Below are 17,560 nucleotides of genomic sequence, written 5' to 3' on the forward strand. Positions count from 1 at the left end.
CCACTGGTATGGGGTCCCAGCAGCCCAGCCAGTGCCAGCACAAAAGGGTCCCCTGCTGGATAGAGGAAGTAGTAAAGGACCTCCTTGTGTTGTAGGAGGTCCTCCTACAGACCAGCATGCATTGTCACAACGTGGATGCGTTTGACTGGCTGGCCAGGGGACTCGCTGGCCAGGTGCACCCCACCAGGATCAGCGAACACATTTGCACAAAGGTGAAGGAGCTCCGAACGGCCTATTGGTGAGCCCACATTGCTGCCAGCTGGTCCAGGGAACAGCCCACACAGTGCCCCCATTATGATAAGCTCCACCGCCTCCTGGGGCTGAAGGAGGTGCAACCCCTGGAGCACCTCTTGGACACTGCTGCCCCTCACCCCCACACAGATCGAGGAGGTTTCCTCCTCAAATGCCCCCTTCCCATCCCTCTTGTATATAGTTCCCCCTTTGGACATAGTTGTAGGCACTCATTTTGTTTAGGGGGTTGTGAACATGCAAGTTTTATTTGCAGTAGTAAAGTTTCACTCCTACTCCCATGTCCTGATTGTGTGGTTGGGGAGTGGTGAGAGGTGGGAGTGCAGTGGGGGGGTGTGATCAGGAGTTGGCTGGGGGAGGGTCACTATGGGCCCTCGGCAAAGGCTTCCCTCAAGGCCACCCTGACACACACTCTGTCTCTGCGCCCCTGGCAGCATGGGGCTGTGGGTGGCTGCTCATACCTAGCAGCAGGCTTGGCAGACCAGTCCTGGGCTAAGGGCTCCCTTTTTGCTCTCCACAATGTTGTGGAGAGCACAGCAGGCCATGACCACCACGGGAACATTTGGGAGGCTAACCTCCAGCCTTGTGAGGAGGCATCTAAATTGCACCTTGAACCACCTGAACACCCGCTCAACAGTGTTCCTGGCCTGGTTCAGGCATGCATTGAACATGTCCTGGGACGGGTCAGTGTGTCCCAGGTAGGGCCTTATGAGCCACGGATGCAGAGGGTACGAGGCATCAGCCACGATGCAGGGGTCATGGTGATATTTCCTACCGAGAGCTCCTGCAGGGGGAGGTAGGTGCCCTCCTGCATTCAGCAGCTGAGCCACGAGTTCCGAAACACCCAGCATCATGGGCTCTGTCCGACGAGCCCCCACACATGTCCATGAACTGGCCCTGGGTGGTGACAAGAGCCTGGAGGGCCATGGAGTGGTACCCCTTTCTATTTATAAAGGTTCCGGGGCTGTGTTCCAGGGCCTGGATGGCAATGCGGGGAAGCCCAGGTCCATGAAGCCAGCCAGGGCAATGTCCAGGTCCCCGATGGTGACCACCTTGTGGAGGAGAAGGGTGTTGATTGCCTAGGCGACCAGCATGGGGTGCAATACAGATGCATCCATGAGTGCATGGCCGGGTGGTACCTGTCCCCATGCAGGGCTACCCCTTGCGAGGTGTCTTTCCCTGCCCCCCATAGTGGATGCGTGGCCTCGGCCTGGCTTACCTCAATCAGGACTGCCCCAATGGTGGCCTTGCCCGCCCCAAACTGATGTTCCACAGAGTGGTGGTTGTTCGGGGTGGCCATCTTCCACAGGGCAATGGCTGTCCTCTTATGCAGGCGAAGTGTGGTCCTCATCCTGGTGTCCCAGTGCTGGAGGGCTGGGGCATGCCAGTGGCAGAGCTCCTCAGATGTTTCCCTGGTCATCCTGAAGTTGCACAGCCACTGGTCATCATCCAGTCCCCCAGCATGAGGCGGTCCCACCAGTCAGTGCTGGTGGGAAAGCCCCAGTGTTGCCGGATCACCAGGGTGGGGTGCAGCCACAGCCCCTTGCAGAGGGCCTGCAGGAGGGGGCCTATGCAGCTGGACCTGTAGTGCTATTGGAGGATGGCCACCAGCAGCACTGCCAGTAGGCTGGCCACAGCGTGGAGGAAATGTCCCTTGGGGAGCTGCTGGGGATCCATAAATGTCTCTGCAGTGGCTCAGCTCTGTGTAAAGGGTGTGCTGTACTGTGTACAGCCTGGCAGTCCTGAGCGTGTGCAGGATGTGTGTATTGGGAGGGGCCTTTTAAAGGAGTAGCTGGCTGCAGGCCCCAGAAGGGCTTGTCAGCCATACGACCTCCATCCGCGGCATTTCTGACCTGTTATTTCGAAACAGTGGCTGCGGGTGTGTGGACACTTCCTTTCGAAGTGCTAGGCCACTACTTCGAAACAGTGGATGGTAAATTTGATTTGCTTTGTGTGTGTGGACGTGCATTTTTGAAGTCCGCTACTTTGACATTGAACTTCAAAATAAGCTTCTTTGAAATTATGGTGTAGTGTAGACATGGCCTTTGTGTTTTATTGATCCTGGGTTCCTCACACCCTTTTATTATAGGCCACTCTACCATTTGTCCTTCCTTTTATGCTGTCAAGTTTACTCTTTCCTACCACTCAGTCCCTGTTGCTGTACTTCTGCTTCACCCAACATGAGTAGTAATTAGCATCCTCGAAGGCAGATGTTGTGCCAGTTATCAAACAGCAGCAGGTGCTTTTGGAGGTAAAAATGGCTCACTCCAAGTGTCCTTCATACTATCTTGGCATTGTCACAGATGAATGAGCAATGTAGAAGAGGAGATTAAAGCAGTAGCTTCTTGTTCTGTCCAGCCTGAGCCAAAGTCACTTTAGGGATCATCGTAATAAATAAATCTGTGTTCAGGTGGCTGTGTAAAATCCTACAAACCGGAGGTCTGACATAAATATTTGAGGAAAAGAGAATGTAGTGGTGGAATAGAAACCATTCCAAGTGTCATTTGCTTAGACATATTGTGTTGAGGTAAGGTGGCTGGTAAAATGCCCGTTTCTGGGATCAGGTTTTGTAGCATTGGAATATTGTGTAAGATACTGGTAGCAAGAGCAGTCTCAGTAGAGACCACAGTTGTTCCAAAACTGTGTGTTTTGCCTTGAAGCATTAAAATGCATGAGGACAACTGGTGCTCAACCTTTTTTTTTCTTTTTTTTTTTAATTGTCAAAATAGAAGAAGATGCTTTCCAAATCAATGGTTTTGTTTTGTTTTTTTTGGCAGAGGAAAGCTCTTCAAAGAAATGTGATGACATTTTTGGGTGTTTCAACTCTGCTTTCTAATTCTTATTTGTGGGGAGTTGGATTCAGTTTATACAAGTTTTGGGTTTTTTTTAATTTGAAGTGCCCTGAGGCACTCCTTGCATTTGTAAATCCTGGCGTTATTCCAGAGAGAAACTGTGGGGACTTCAAGGTTATTATGTTGCTGCATTTGTGGTTCCACTAGATAGTATCTGCATGAAACCATTCCAGTAAGACTTTAAAGGATAGTTGCCCCCTTTTTTCTTGGATGTACTTTGGGGGATGATTTAAAGAAAAAATACTTCTCAGAAGATCCTTCAACTACCAGAATAAAAAATTGTCATAAATGAAAAGAAAAAGCTATATATATATATAGTAATTTTGTGTCTGCACTGTGATGGGCAGTTCTTTTTTTTATTTTTATTCTCTGACAGGAATTAAAGATTGATCAAAAAACACCTTTGCGAGTTCTTCATAGAAGGCCTTTAGCTGTAAGGTCTCGTGTCATTCACACCATGAAATCTGAGTACATAGATGACCATCACTTTCGCCTACATCTGAAAACTCAAGCAGGGACGTATCCTTTAGACCCACTGCATGACACGTAGTGGTCAGACGGGGGGGTTTCTTCTGCAAATGCTCAGGTAGTCTGTTGTTTGCATTGTAAACCCCTGATTTTTCTCTAGTTCGTACATTGGGCTCTCAAGTTTTTTGAGTTTGCTTTGAGCTGAAAAACGTGCAAGTTACAAGTTCAGAAATGCAGTTGGCATACATTTTGCTCAGTAACAAAAAAAACCCTAATTATTTTCAAGATACAGGACAACAAATTTCAGGCCCTTTATTTATCTATAATTTTAAAATGGAGAGTTGCAAGCCTTTGATATATTGTGGATTTGGATAAAGATCTCTGCATGTTACATGCCAGTTGCTTTTTTGGGGGGGGCAGGGACGCTGATTTTCACAAGCCGCCTTTGGTGTTCTGAGGCATCATTTGGCTCTATGTCCATATTATACCCTAAGTACTCAGCTCTTTTATTTTTGTTTTTTCATTTCTTCAGTAACTTCACATCAACATTCAAAAGTTTGTCAGACATGGACTGATTTTAGGCTATAGCATTATAAACGTGTTGTGTGTTCTGAGTGAACATGTTCAGAAATTCATAGTTTTGCCTGAAAAATACCTTTTAACCTCTCCTTTGGCTGTGATTTTTATGTGCGCCTCCAAACATTGCATGAATAAACGTACCAAGAGTCCTATTCCAGGTTCAATTGAATTGAGAAAAATGTGTTTCATTCCTAGGTGAAATGGGGACCACAGGAGAGGCTCAAAATATGTAATTAATTTGTGTGTGTTAGTTCCTGGGTCAAATGCATTTGTTTTTATGATGTATTTGCTTAACACTTAGGTTCTAATTATGTGTTTAAGGAGAACCAGCAGTATAACGCTCATTTATTGTTTGAGAAATAGTTACAGGTCCCTTTTAAAATGAAACTCTCCTAATGACTAAATATTGGTCTCTAGGATGGGTTGTTGCTACTTACTGCAATGGGCTTAGAATTTACTAAAATGTCACTACCCAGTTTAAAAGAAACAAAAGACTGGATTGTGAGGAACAGCAGCCTTCAGTCTTGGAGCTAAAAAGGCTAAAAAGACGGCTGTAGCTCCCGCAGCTGATTTTCCCAAACGTGTACGCTGTCTCTTGGCTGAGGAAGAGAAGTAGACTTTGGTTTTGCTGCCTTGTGTTTTTCACCATATCCTTTGCCCCTTTCCGCGTTAATCTGCTCTCGTCGTGCAAGGCCCACGCCTGCTTTTCCTTAAGCAAGATCCAGTTACATTAAAGAGTTTGTACATGGAGACTTTGGAAGAACAAAACCCAATATTGGCTTCCTACTTCAGAGAACTGCTGACATTCTGGAACTGGACGTAGAGGTAATCTGTTCATAACTTGGGGTGGCCAGAATGTGGCTTTTTCCAGTGCCGTTTGTGGAGCCCCTCTAGGGCCCCTTCCCCCATTCTGCCCACCACACTGAGTTATCTGCTTGGCATCCTCATTGCAAATCTTTTAAATTATAAGCCAGCTGGAAGAGTTACCTGCTGCTGCTCCATCCGTAATGAATTTTGGGGGTTGGCTCTGGCCAGTGGGCTCTGCCAGATGGGTGAAAGAGCAGCTGTGTGCTACAGGGAAGCTCTCCATGCAGGCACCACCCCCCAGTGCTCCCATTGGCCAAACCATGGCTAATGGTGCAGGCAGAGAGAGGAGCCAGCAGCTGCCTTCCCTGCAGCAAGCAGAGCCATGCTGAGTGTTTGCCCAACCCCTCAGAGCTGTGCCAGCTAGGTGTCCCCGCCCCCTTTCTCTGCCTCCTCTATTCCAGACCCCTAGCCTCAAACACCTCCTACACCCTCCCTCCCATCCAGACCCCTCCCCCCACCATCAGTGTACTCCTGCTCCCTCCCTCCCGCCACCCTGCTCCTGCACCCTCCCTTGCAGACCCTACAACAGGGGTGTCCAATAGGCGGCCTGCGGGCCAACAGGGCTGGCTGCCATAGAGCCCCAATGGCTGGTGTGCAGACCTGCTGGTGGCCTCAGGGACAGAGCCCTAGTTGGGCGCGGGGCCAGTGGCAGAGTGGTTTGGGGCTGTAGCGGAGGCTTAAGACTGGGAGCGAGAGATGGTTTGGAATGGTGGAGATTTTAGGCTGGGGAAGTTTGGGATATGGGGGGTCTAAGGTTGGAGGGCAGTTTGGGACTGTGGGGGGCGTTTGGGGGCTGTGGAGGGTCTAAGGCTGGGGGGGCAATTTGGGGCTGCAGGGGGCAGTTTGGGGCTGCAGGGAATCTAAAGCTGGGGGGACAGTTTGGGGCTGCGGAGGGTCTAAACTGGGGAGTGGTTTGGGGCTGCTGGCGGGTTTAAGACTGGGAGCTGAGACGGGGGTGTGTGTGGTGGTTTGGCGCTGTGAGAAGGTTGAGCATAGGGGTGGGTTTGGGGCTATTTTGTGTTTGGCCCCCCCGGAACATGTAAAAAAATTGTTGTGTGACCCCTTATGAAAAAGGTTGCCCACTCCTACCCAGCCTCCTCATCCCCACCCTGCTCCTGCGTCCACTCCTACACCAGACCTCCCACCCCAGCTCACTCCTGTGCCCTTCGTCCTGCCCAGACCCCACCTTCCCTTCAGTCCTCTCCCTAGCTGCCCCCTCCCATGCACTGAACCCCTCTTTTTGAGCTCCACCCCAAAATCTAGGGAAGCCCACAAAATCGACTAGCTGCAGTTGGGGGCCATGTCCATAAGTGTGGCTTGGTGGGAACTGCTCACGTTGTGCTACAAATGATCATTTCTTTTAATTCCACTGTCATAATCCATATTGTAAGTTGGCCGCGTGTCTCTTAATATTTAGTGATTTACTTACAAAAGTAATGGACTCAAATCAGGTCTTTAGTTTCTGGGATTTCAAATGGAATCACTGAAATATAACTGTAAACAAATGATTGATACCCTTGGGTTCTGCTTTTCAACCCTTCCTACTGTCAAGTTCAGTTAAACAAATCTGCATAGCCTGGGAGTGGATTTCATGTTTAAATAAATGGCTGCAGGTTAATATATTTTTAATGTGAAACAGCCAGCCTCAGGATTTTATCTTTGCTGCCTATTTCCCTGCAAAGGGGAAGGGGTGGGGAGGAAGAACAGGGACCACAGCTGAACAGGAGTGACAAATGCTGGGCTGCAGTTGATAAGCATTGCTCTTGCGGTGAATGTTGTCAGTGCAATTATTGCACTCCACTATGAAAGGTATCTGGGGACTGAAAAATAATTAGTCATTTTACTGATAATGAATTTTAGCTTAGCCCATGAACCTAATCGTTTTATGAAGATGTAGATTAGGTAAGCAGTAGGTATGATTAATTTAGGCAGTTTTGAAGCCAGGGTGTTTAATGTGCCATCATTGTGACCCCATCTTGACAGATGCCTGATGCTTCATTAGCAAGGGCTGTTCTGCCTCCGGAGCAGAGCTGGCAACAAGTTTATACCCAAAGGGAATTGGCAGTGGGACCTGCATGAGGCCAGGGGAGAAAGATAATCCAGGTTCCATTAATTGTCAGACTTGCTGCTAATAAAGTATATGTCAAATATGATTTGTGCATTTTGACCAGAAATAATAATGACGGTTAATTGTCTGACCTACATAAAATCAGCTAGCTTATTTTTTAAATGAACTATTCAAGTTCAGGAGTCACATTTGGGGAGTGATCAGACTATACTCACAGTTCCAACCTCAGTTCTCAGTCCTATAATATACCTCGATGGTTTTGCTGTACTGATCAGCAGTAACAATAGTTATTAATCACATTTAACTCCCCCCGATCAGCCTGAATTATTATTTAGAGCTGGCTGGCTTGAGCCTCAGACCAACATTGCTGTATTTGGCCACAGTTGGAAAAGCCTCATGTGAACTGCAAAGCTTGAAAGCTTTTTGGCTTTTTCAAAAGGTGAGCTGATGCTCTGCAGAAACTTATGGGCTACCAGAGAGATGCGCACACACCATGCCACTGTGTTCTGCTAGCTTAGTCCATCTTTCCCTTGTGCTGTGCTGTTTTGCTGTGTCTTTTTAAGAATTTGTTCCCCTTTGAATTAGTTATTCTTTTGTTAATATGCAGAAAGCACTAGTGGCAATTCGTTCTGAAAGACCAGATCTCTTGATCTTGTGATTTTATTTCCACCACATCCCTCTTCTTTTTTAGTCTGTTGATGTTGATTGGCCTCCAACCCTGAATGATTAAAGCCTTATGATCTGGGAAGAAGAGAAGTGACTTGACTCTCTTACTGGAAGAGACAACAGATTGAACTGTGTCCTGTACAGTAACGTGGTTATCCCTTGCAAAGTATTTTTGTTGAACATTTGGATCATGTTGATCTATCAGGTTATTTCTTAAAAAATGGTCTGAAAAGCTCAGGATCTGTTCATGCATGTTCAGTTAATTTGCAGCCTCATTGTAAAGAAATTGCAGACCTGTGCAAAGGAGTCTGATGTATTAATAACAGTAAATATTTTCTTGTAAAAACAATTTAGCAAGATGTCCAAATTCTGATCTTTGCATGATATACAAAATATGCTTTACTGAATACCGTTTGAAACCCTTTGATTAAAGAGGGACATTTTCCTTCCTCAGACCACATATACCATCCAATTTTGTTCCCAACCAGAAAAGAAAGTCAAAACATGTTTGCATCAGATAACTTAAGCATAATCTTCTTATCTTGATGTTTGTACAACTTCCCAGATCAGCTGTGTAAAAGCCTGATGCTAATACTAGTCACGTAAATGAGAGTTGTCAGGCTCAGACCCCAAGAAATCAGTTAATATTTGTTAATATTCTGAATCAATGGGGCTACTCCAGGAGTTAGATACTAGTCAGTGTGAGTAGGGGCAACAGAATCTGGCCTATAGTATTGTTCCTAGATAGGCACTACCGCTGGTTGGATTTTGACTATTTGTGGAGGTTGGGGGAGACTAAAATTTTTCAACCCAGAAATTCAGGGCATGCCTCATGGAATATGTAGCTTAGGTATCTCATACTCCTATTCTCTTCTGTAGGCCAAAGTCCCTGACCAGCGTACATCACCTATCACTGTAGCTAGAGAATATAGAGGCATATGGAAGCTTGTATGTAAATTAACCAGACCATGCTTTAATGTGTGTGTCTGTGAAATGTACTCATGTTGTAACCCCAATCAGAAATTAACAGGACTTCCTTAAAACATGTCTAGATATAGTTGACAAAATCAGGACTATTGAGTGAGCGCCTCATAGTTTCTGCTCCTATGAAGTACAGGAAAAATACAAGATACAGGAAGAAATGGAGGGGATTTTGAATTATTAAAGAGGCTTCTTCTTAAAGCGAGTCAAATATTTGTTACAAAAACAAGCAGTCCTGTAGCACCTTAGAGACTAACAAACGTATTAGCTTTTATAGGCAAGAGCCACTTCTTCAGATGAAAAAGTGAGTAAGAAAATACAATACAGGGTTTATATAGACAAAAATGGGGGGTGGAGTCGCTAATAGGACCAGTTCATGAAGCAAATTAAGGTGGCTGTGTCCAATTCCTGCACATATCACAGGTGGGGAAATTGCCTTTGTAATGTATAAGATAGGTAATTTCTGTTTAGGCCTAGCTTAAGTGTGTCAGATTTGCAAATGAACTCCAATTCAGATGTCTGTCTGTAATCTTGTGGTAAAATTGTTTTGTGGAAGAATGGTTCTTCTTCGAGTGTCCCCGTGGGTGCTCCACAATAGGTGTCGGACTTGCCCGGCGCCGCAGATCGGATCTTCCAAGCAGTTTCTGCCAGACCGTGCATGCGCCGGCGCGCGCCGCTCCCTTGCGCGCTCCTGGCCATGTGCGCGATCCGGTCCCCACCAGTTCCTTTTAACCGCCGTCGGCTGCAGACGGAATCCGACTAGGCTAAGGCCAAGTAGCGTATTCAATGACTTTAACTGTTTTTCTCTTAAGTTTTTCAAGTACTTAGGCGACTGCAAGTTAGCCGGTTGTTATTTTTGAAAACAAACAAACAAACAAACTACAAGCAGGACAGCTTCAATCCAGTCCCAGTAACAAGCGCCGGAGACCAGGAGCATAGGGCCATCAGCCCTCCTGCTGAGGCAGGCCATCGGACGGGGAAAACAGCACAGAGAAGGTGCTAAGTACCCGCTTAACAACTGAAAGACTCACCAACAATGTCCTCTTCAGGATTTAAAAAATGTGAGTCCTGCCGAGAGGCGATGCCAGCATCCGATGGGCACAGTCTATGCATAAGGTGCCTGGGGGAGTCCCATGTGGCACAGAAATGCTCCTTCTGTGCTAAATTAACAACCAGAGCACGGAGAGACAGGGAGATGCGGCTTAAAATGCTGCTTTTTGATAAGGCCCTCCAGCCAGACGTGCTGGAGCGGCCGCAGCAGGAGGGACCCTCCGGGGCCCATAAAAGGAAAGCTGCCTCCCTCACCCCATCAGCGCAAAAACGGAGGAAAGCCTCTCCAGCCCGATCCCTGCCGGCAGCAACAGCGAGCGGGACGGGAGGAGCGAGCAGCCCCCAGCCGCAGCAACAGCTGATCAGCGGCGGCACGGAGAGCCACGTGGAAGCGGCTCAGCCTCCGATAATCAGCCAGCCGCCCCGCACCGCAGGCAGGGCGGCGGCTAAACAAGCGCCGGTACCAGCGGCACCGCAGGCAGCGGCACCGACCCCCGGGGAACCGGCGGTGCAGAGCGCGCAGGCACGTAGCCTGCAGGCGCAGAAGGACACCGCACGTGCGGCACCGCCTTCGAGCGTGCCTAGCACGGTGCCGACGGGGCCGGGATCCCCTGCGCGTCAGGGGGCGGAGTTACCTCCTCCAGGGAGGGGGAAGGCTGCACACAAGAGGAGGCATTGCAGCCCCTCTCCGGACAGGGCTGTGGAGCTGCTTTCTCACAGCCCTCCGCTCATGTTGCAGACTCCAACCAGAAGGCAGGGGTCCCCCCTAGCCTACCAGGAGCCCCCTTCTTCATTTTTACAACCAGCCTCACCCTGGATGGCACCACCTTCACCCTTCCTGGGGTTTGAACCGCTGGACTATTATGCAAAATCGCTCTCTCCAGTGTCTCGACGATCTCCCTCCCCCAGACGCAGAGGGTATGCACCAAGGGAGTGGTCTAGGTCACCTTCCCAAGAACAGTGCCTATACTGCCATGGTTGCCCCTACCATGCGGGGCATAGACACCATCGGCAATCTACTAGGGAAAGATCCCCACAGACTATCTCGTACCCCCAAGGGCAATTGCGACCGGGGACAGAGACTTAAGCATCTCAGGGGGGACTGGTCATGGAACCCCGAGATTTTCCCTCGCAAACCTCTAGCGAGAGGGTGTACCATCACCAGCAGGAACCGGAAGGGTCCAGAGAGACGTACCCCAGCGGTTCCTCGCTCTCCTCCCCGGACGAGGCTACGGCCCCGGGGGACGTCCATCCTACGGACGATCTCAAACAGTTTCAGGAACTGTCTAAGAGGGTGGCCTTCATGCAAGGCATCCAGACAGCAGAGGTGCAAGAGAAACACCATAAGCTCCTCAAAAATTTGAGACCTCCGGCCTCCTCCAGAGTAGCAATACTGCTTGATGAAGCGATCTTAGAGTCCGCCACTACGATATGGCAGACCCCTGCAACTATTCCGCCCGTCCAAAAGAGAGCGGATAAGAAATACTTCGTGCCGGCGAAGGGCATGGAGTTCCTGTTTAGCCACCCACAGCCAAATTCCTTGGTGGTGGAGTCCTCGCAACAAAGATCAAAGACATCTCAATTCAAGACAGGGGGAACAGACAAAGATGCCAAGAAGCTAGAGCTGTTCGGCAGAAAGGTCTACTCCTCCTCCACTTTAACGTTGCGAATGGCAAATTACGCAGCGCACTTAGCAAACCATAATTTTGACAACTATTCCAGGTTAACCTCCCTCATGGACTCGCTTCCAGAGGACAAAAAGCCGGTGCTCAAGGCCATAGTGCAAGAAGGCTACATGGCCGCGAGGACGGGAGTTCAGATTGCTCTGGACATTGCGGACACAGCAGCACGTTCCACAGCAACGGCAGTAGTGATGCGAAGGGAGTCCTGGCTCCAGACTTCGGGTATACCAAGGGATCTGCAGGCGAAGATAGTTGACCTTCCCTTCGACTCGCAGAAGCTGTTTGCTGAATCAACTGACTCGGTCCTTCATTCCAGTAAAGATTCAAGAGCCACACTCAGGACCCTGGGGATTTACACCCCTCCATACACAAAGAAAAGGTACTACCCTCAACAAAGGCGGTACCAGTACCAGCAACAGCGCCCCCAGTATCACAGGGGTTACGAGCAAGGGCGACATCAACAGCACCAGCAGTACAGAACTCCCAGGCGACGCTCACAACAGAGCCGTGCATCCTCGGGGCGGGGCCAAAGGCCACAAGTTTGACATACAGATCCAGGGCTGCGCCATCACTACCATCGCACAAGGTCATCCGAAGCGGCTATTCCACCATCGCCTCCGACCATTCTACGACCAGTGGCAAAGGATCACCACAGACAAATGGGTGCTGGAGATCATAGCCACGGGGTACGCCATCCCCTTCCAGTCGCTCCCACCGTCGCGACCTCCACCCAAGCCCCACCTCCAGGAGCCCTCCCATGTAGCGAGGCTCAGGCAGGAGGTGGCCCATCTCATGCTCATAGGGGCAGTGGAAAGGGTGCCGGAGCAACTGCAAGGGAAAGGTTTCTACTCCCGGTACTTCCTCACGGAGAAAAAGACAGGAGGTTGGAGGCCCATCTTAGACCTTCGCGGCCTCAACAGGTACCTGCACAAGCAACGTTTTCGGATGACCATAATTGCCTCCATCCTTACAGCACTGGACGATGGAGACTGGTTCGCAGCCCTCGATTTACAAGATGCGTGCTTCCACATAACTATCCATCCAGCTCACCGGCGATTCCTCCGGTTCATGGTAGGCAACGAACACTTCCAATACAAGGTCCTACCATTTGGCCTCTCCTCGGCCCCCAGAGTCTTCACCAAGACCTTGGCAGTGGTGTCAGCCTACCTGCACAGACAGGGGGTATTTCTTTTCCTGTATCTGGACGACTGCCTGCTCAAAGGGGCCTCGAGAGGGGAGGTTCTGCGCATGATACGCGTCACAGCAAACACGTTCTCTTCACTCGGCCTGGTTATCAATCTGGCAAAATCAAAAATAGACCCCACACAGGACATAGAGTTCATAGGGGCTCGCATAAACTCGGTTACAGCGAGAGTATATCTACCAGAGGCTCGCTTTCGGGCCATCGGTTCCCTTGTGCAAGTCATCACCTTCAGCCCTACGGTGCCGGTCTTGACGTGCTTGCAGCTGCTGGGCCACATGGCAGCGGCGACGTTCGTAGTACAGAACGCCAGGTTATACATGCGCAGCATGCAGCACTGGCTGGCGAGCGTATACAAACCGGCAATACACACCGTTCACAGGGTGGTGTCGCCCACAGCCGGGGTGTGCAAATCCCTACAATGGTGGGTAAACCCCAGGAACTTGCTAACAGGCGTACCCTTCCACCAGCTGCAAATATCGGTTTTTCTCACTACAGATGCCTCCATCATAGGGTGGGGAGCGCACATGGGCGAAAAGGTGACTCAAGGACTGTGGTCACCCACGGAACAGTCACTACACATCAATGTACTGGAGCTCAGAGCAGTGTTCAACGCCTGCAGACACTTTCGAGACCACATACAAGGCAAAGTAGTCGGGATCAGTACAGACAATACCTCCACCATGTTTTATATAAACAGGCAAGGAGGAGCTCCATCCCGTGTCCTATGCGCGGAAGCAATCCGCTTATGGAACTGGTGCATCGCCAACAATATAATCTTGAAAGCCTCATACTTGCCGGGTGCGCACAACGTGAAGGTAGACCAGCTGAGCAGGCGTTTTGCACTCACGCACGAGTGGCAGATCCGTCCCGATCTGCTACGGCCGATTTTCCATGCATGGGGTTTTCCCCAGATAGACCTGTTTGCCACTCAGCACAACAAGAAGTGCCCACGATTCTGCTCCAGGGCAGGACTGGGATGGGGGTCCCTGGGGGACGCGTTCGCGATCCCGTGGAGGGGCCCCCTGCTTTATGCGTTTCCTCCCACAGTGCTGATCCACAAAGTTTTGCAAAAAGCCAGGAGGGAAAGGGCCCGGATGATCCTGATAGTCCCAACGTGGGATCGACAACAATGGTTCCCCCTACTCCTGCGCATGTCGGACCGTCCACCGATGCCCCTTCCGGTGGCGCCAGATCTGCTCACGCAAGCCCAGGGGTCCATAGTGCATCCGCACCCCCAAAGCCTGCGACTGCAAGCGTGGTTAATCCATGGCTCAGCTCCATAGAGAGCACGTGCACAGTGGAAGTACAGCAAGTCCTAGAAAGTAGCAGGAGGACTTCCACCAGGAAGACCTACAAACAAAAGTGGACTCGCTTCACGGCTTGGTGTTCTACCAAACAGCTGGCCCCACTTTTGGTGCCTATACCTACAATACTAGAGTATTTACTGGACCTCAAGAGAGGAGGACTCTCGCTATCCTCGTTAAAGGTCCACCATGCTGCCATCTCGGCGTTCAGACATGAGGAGGACGGGCACACGGTGTTCGCCCACCCTATGGTTACCAGGTTCCTCAAAGGGTTGGTAAACCTATACCCCCCTCGGAAACAGATTCCACCTTCGTGGAACTTGGACCTGGTGCTTACCACACTAACGGGACCACCGTTCGAGCCCTTGGCCACGGTTCCCCTCCGCCTCCTTACAATAAAGACGACCTTTCTTCTTGCAATTACGTCAGCTCGTAGGGTGAGCGAGCTCGCGGCAGTCATGGCAACGCCACCCTGTACTGTTTTTTCCAAGGAGGCGGTAACCATACGGCTGCATCCAGCCTTTGTTCCCAAAGTTTCTTCCGAGTTTCACATCAACGAACCTATTGTTCTACCCTCGTTTTATCCAAAGCCTCATAATTCCAACGAAGAGGCGCGCCTACACCTCCTGGACGTGAGGAGGGCGCTAGCCTTCTACGTAGACAGGACCAAGTCCTTCCGGAAAACGGATAGACTCCTAGTCTCCCTCGCTCCCAAATTGAAAGGAGAGGGTCTCTCCTCGCAGAGAATCTCAAAGCACATTGTATCCTGCATAAAACTGTGCTACGAGCTCAAAAAGACTCCTTTATCGGCCACTCCCAGGGCTCATTCCACCAGGGCGGTGGCAGCATCAACAGCCTTTTTCAAGGGCGTTGCGTTAAAAGACATTTGCAGAGCGGCGACCTGGTCATCCTGCGACACCTTCGCCAAACATTACGCCCTTCACAGGGTATTCCAAGAGGATACCCGTCTCTCTGCAGCGGTCCTCTCGGGGACAAGCTGCACATAATCCGATTACCCACCTCCTATCTTGGGTTACTGCTGGGTAGTCACCTATTGTGGAGCACCCACGGGGACACTTGAAGAAGAAAGAGAAGTTACTCACCGTAGTAACGGTGGTTCTTCGAGATGTGTCCCCGTGGGTGCTCCACCACCCGCCCATCCTCCCCGCTCCGGATCTCTGTTAGTGTTTTACAGGGGCACCCGAGGCGGTTGGTCGAGGAACTGGCGGGGACCGGATCGCACACATGGCCAGGAGCGCGCAAGGGAGCGGCGCGCGCCGGCGCATGCGCGGTCCGGCAGAAACTGCTTGGAAGATCCGATCTGCGGCGCCGGGCAAGCCCGACACCTATTGTGGAGCACCCACGGGGACACATCTCGAAGAACCACCGTTACTACGGTGAGTAACTTCTCTTTACTTATGAATCTATTATTGACTGTTCAGGTAGGTTATTGATCACCAAGATAGGAGCAGAAATGTAGCACTTTAAAGACTAACAAAATGATTTATTTGGTGGAGGCTGAGTTAATGATGGAAAACATGACAGTGAATTCACAAAAGCGAAAACCAGTGTAATTGTCTTGATTTGTTGAAAAGAAAAAAAAAATATTGAAGCAAGCCACCTAATTTCTAATGAGTCTATAGGCAAGCAGCAGCAGGAATGGATACAGCCAATATCACACAACAGCCCCTTCTGTCTACTGTGAAGCTAACAAGACGAACTGAGGGGGGCTGGTGACAGAGAGCTGCTAGGGCAGCACTGGACATCCTAGGCTTGTGAACAGGCTGCATGAGTAGCCCTCCACTACAGTGTTGTAAACAAGATGCTTGCCAAGGATGGGGTAGTTTTTGCTAACTACTCACCTAGACTCTGCAGGGTGTACCTGTTGACCAGTGGCTGTGCTTTGATGGGATGCACAGGGAGTGCACAGTCAATGTTGGGTATAATTGGCACACAGCTCACTTCATGTGCTTGTCTTACGTTTGTGTCATTTTGGTAATGCTGGTGGGGAAAAAACTGGTGGTGTTTGGCAGGCCACAGGTAGCCCACCACTGTGCTAGGGCTTAGTAATGAAAAACACTCTGGTCTCAGCTATTGGCAATATTCCTCTAAGGTAGGGGATGCAGCGAGGGATAGTTCAGGGGTTAGAGCACTAGCCTTGTAACCCCAGGGTTGTGAGCTCAATCGTTGAGGGGGCCTTTCAAGGGCCTGCAATAGGTGAGATTTAAAAAAAAAAAAAAAAAAGTCAGGGATGGTGATTGCTTTTTCCATTAGTGCAGGGGACTGGACTTGATGTCCTCTCAAGGTCCCTTCCAGCACTGAGGTATGAATGATTCCATGTTTCAAAAAACGCTATGGGAGCAATGAAGACACAACAGAGCTAAAGTGTAGGGGAATGATGAGACTGTAAGGGCTATGTTAAAAGGAGAGGGTTGAATCTCCCACCTGTGTATCTTCAGAGCGCCTGAATCAAGCCAGGCTTTCCTAACTATATCTGTGTGGGGATATAATGCACATGAAACTAACATTGCAGCAAAGGTGCCCATATACACAACCACCAGATGATATTCATTGGCTGTGTATTGAACAGGATCACACACAAGAAAAAGAAACAACTCTGAATAGCTAGAGCAACGAAGGGTCCTGTGGCACCTTATAGACTAACAGAAAAGTTTAGAGCATGACCTTTCGTGAGTTAACTCAGACAACAACAGACCAGCATCTGAAGAAGTGAGTTAACTCACAAAAGCTCATGCTCTAAACTTTTCTGTTAAACTCACTTCTTCAGATGCTGGTCTGTTGTTGTCTGAGTTAACTCACGAAAGCTCATGCTCTAAACTTTTCTGTTAGTCTATAAGGTGCCACAGGACCCTTCGTTGCTCTACAGATCCAGACTAACACGGCTACCCCTCTGATATCTGAATAGCTAATGTCATTTGTTTTGCATTTTGTTAAAATCTACAGAAAATGAGAAAATAAACACTTCTTGCTTTTTACCCTGTGTTAGTAAATTTCATCTCCAAACTGGAACCAAAATCAATTATACTTCTATTTTAAAAATATCCTGGCTAAATCTATTCACCTTTACTCTAAGTAGCCTCTCTGAATTAGAGATGGCTTATGTGAATAAAGGAAGCAAGGTTAGCTCTATTATAAAACTTATCAGATCAGAAATATAGGTGAGGGGAACTACACAAAAATGTTTCATACAACACTTCAGCCCCAGACAAGTTGTATGTGTATACAAAGTTAACACTGACTAAAAAGGAACTCCAGAACTCATTGGCTATGACTACACTAGCCCAAAACTTCAAAATGGCCATTTCAAAGTTTACTAATGAAGCACAGAAATACATAATCAGTGCCTCATTAGAATGCTGGCAGCCACGGGATTTCAAAATTGGCTTGTCTAGACAGGGCTCCTTTTTGAAAGGACCCTGGCAACTTTGAAATGCCCTTATTCCTAATAGCAGATAGGAATAAGGGGATTTCAAAGTTGCCGAGGTCCTTTTGAAAAGGAGCCCTGTCTGGGTGAGCCACATGAATTTCGAAGTGCTGTGGCTGCCGGCATTCTAATGAGGTGCTGATTA

General features: G+C 49.2%; 1 protein-coding gene across 1 annotated transcript in view; it reads left to right on the forward strand.

Moving 5' to 3' along the window:
- PUS10 (pseudouridine synthase 10) overlaps positions 1–9,327 on the forward strand; it is an 80,190-nt gene extending 70,863 nt beyond the window's left edge. Inside the window, exons 16-18 of the mRNA XM_074989468.1 lie at positions 3,478–3,620; positions 4,874–4,973; positions 7,775–9,327. Of these exons, the coding sequence (XP_074845569.1) occupies positions 3,478–3,620; positions 4,874–4,973; positions 7,775–7,813 (282 nt within the window). The 3' untranslated portion in view covers positions 7,814–9,327. The remainder of the gene's footprint in view (positions 1–3,477; positions 3,621–4,873; positions 4,974–7,774) is intronic.
- The last annotated feature ends 8,233 nt before the right edge of the window (positions 9,328–17,560 follow it).

The sequence above is a fragment of the Carettochelys insculpta genome, chromosome 3 (assembly GCF_033958435.1).
Source record: "Carettochelys insculpta isolate YL-2023 chromosome 3, ASM3395843v1, whole genome shotgun sequence".
NCBI lineage: Eukaryota > Metazoa > Chordata > Testudines > Carettochelyidae > Carettochelys > Carettochelys insculpta.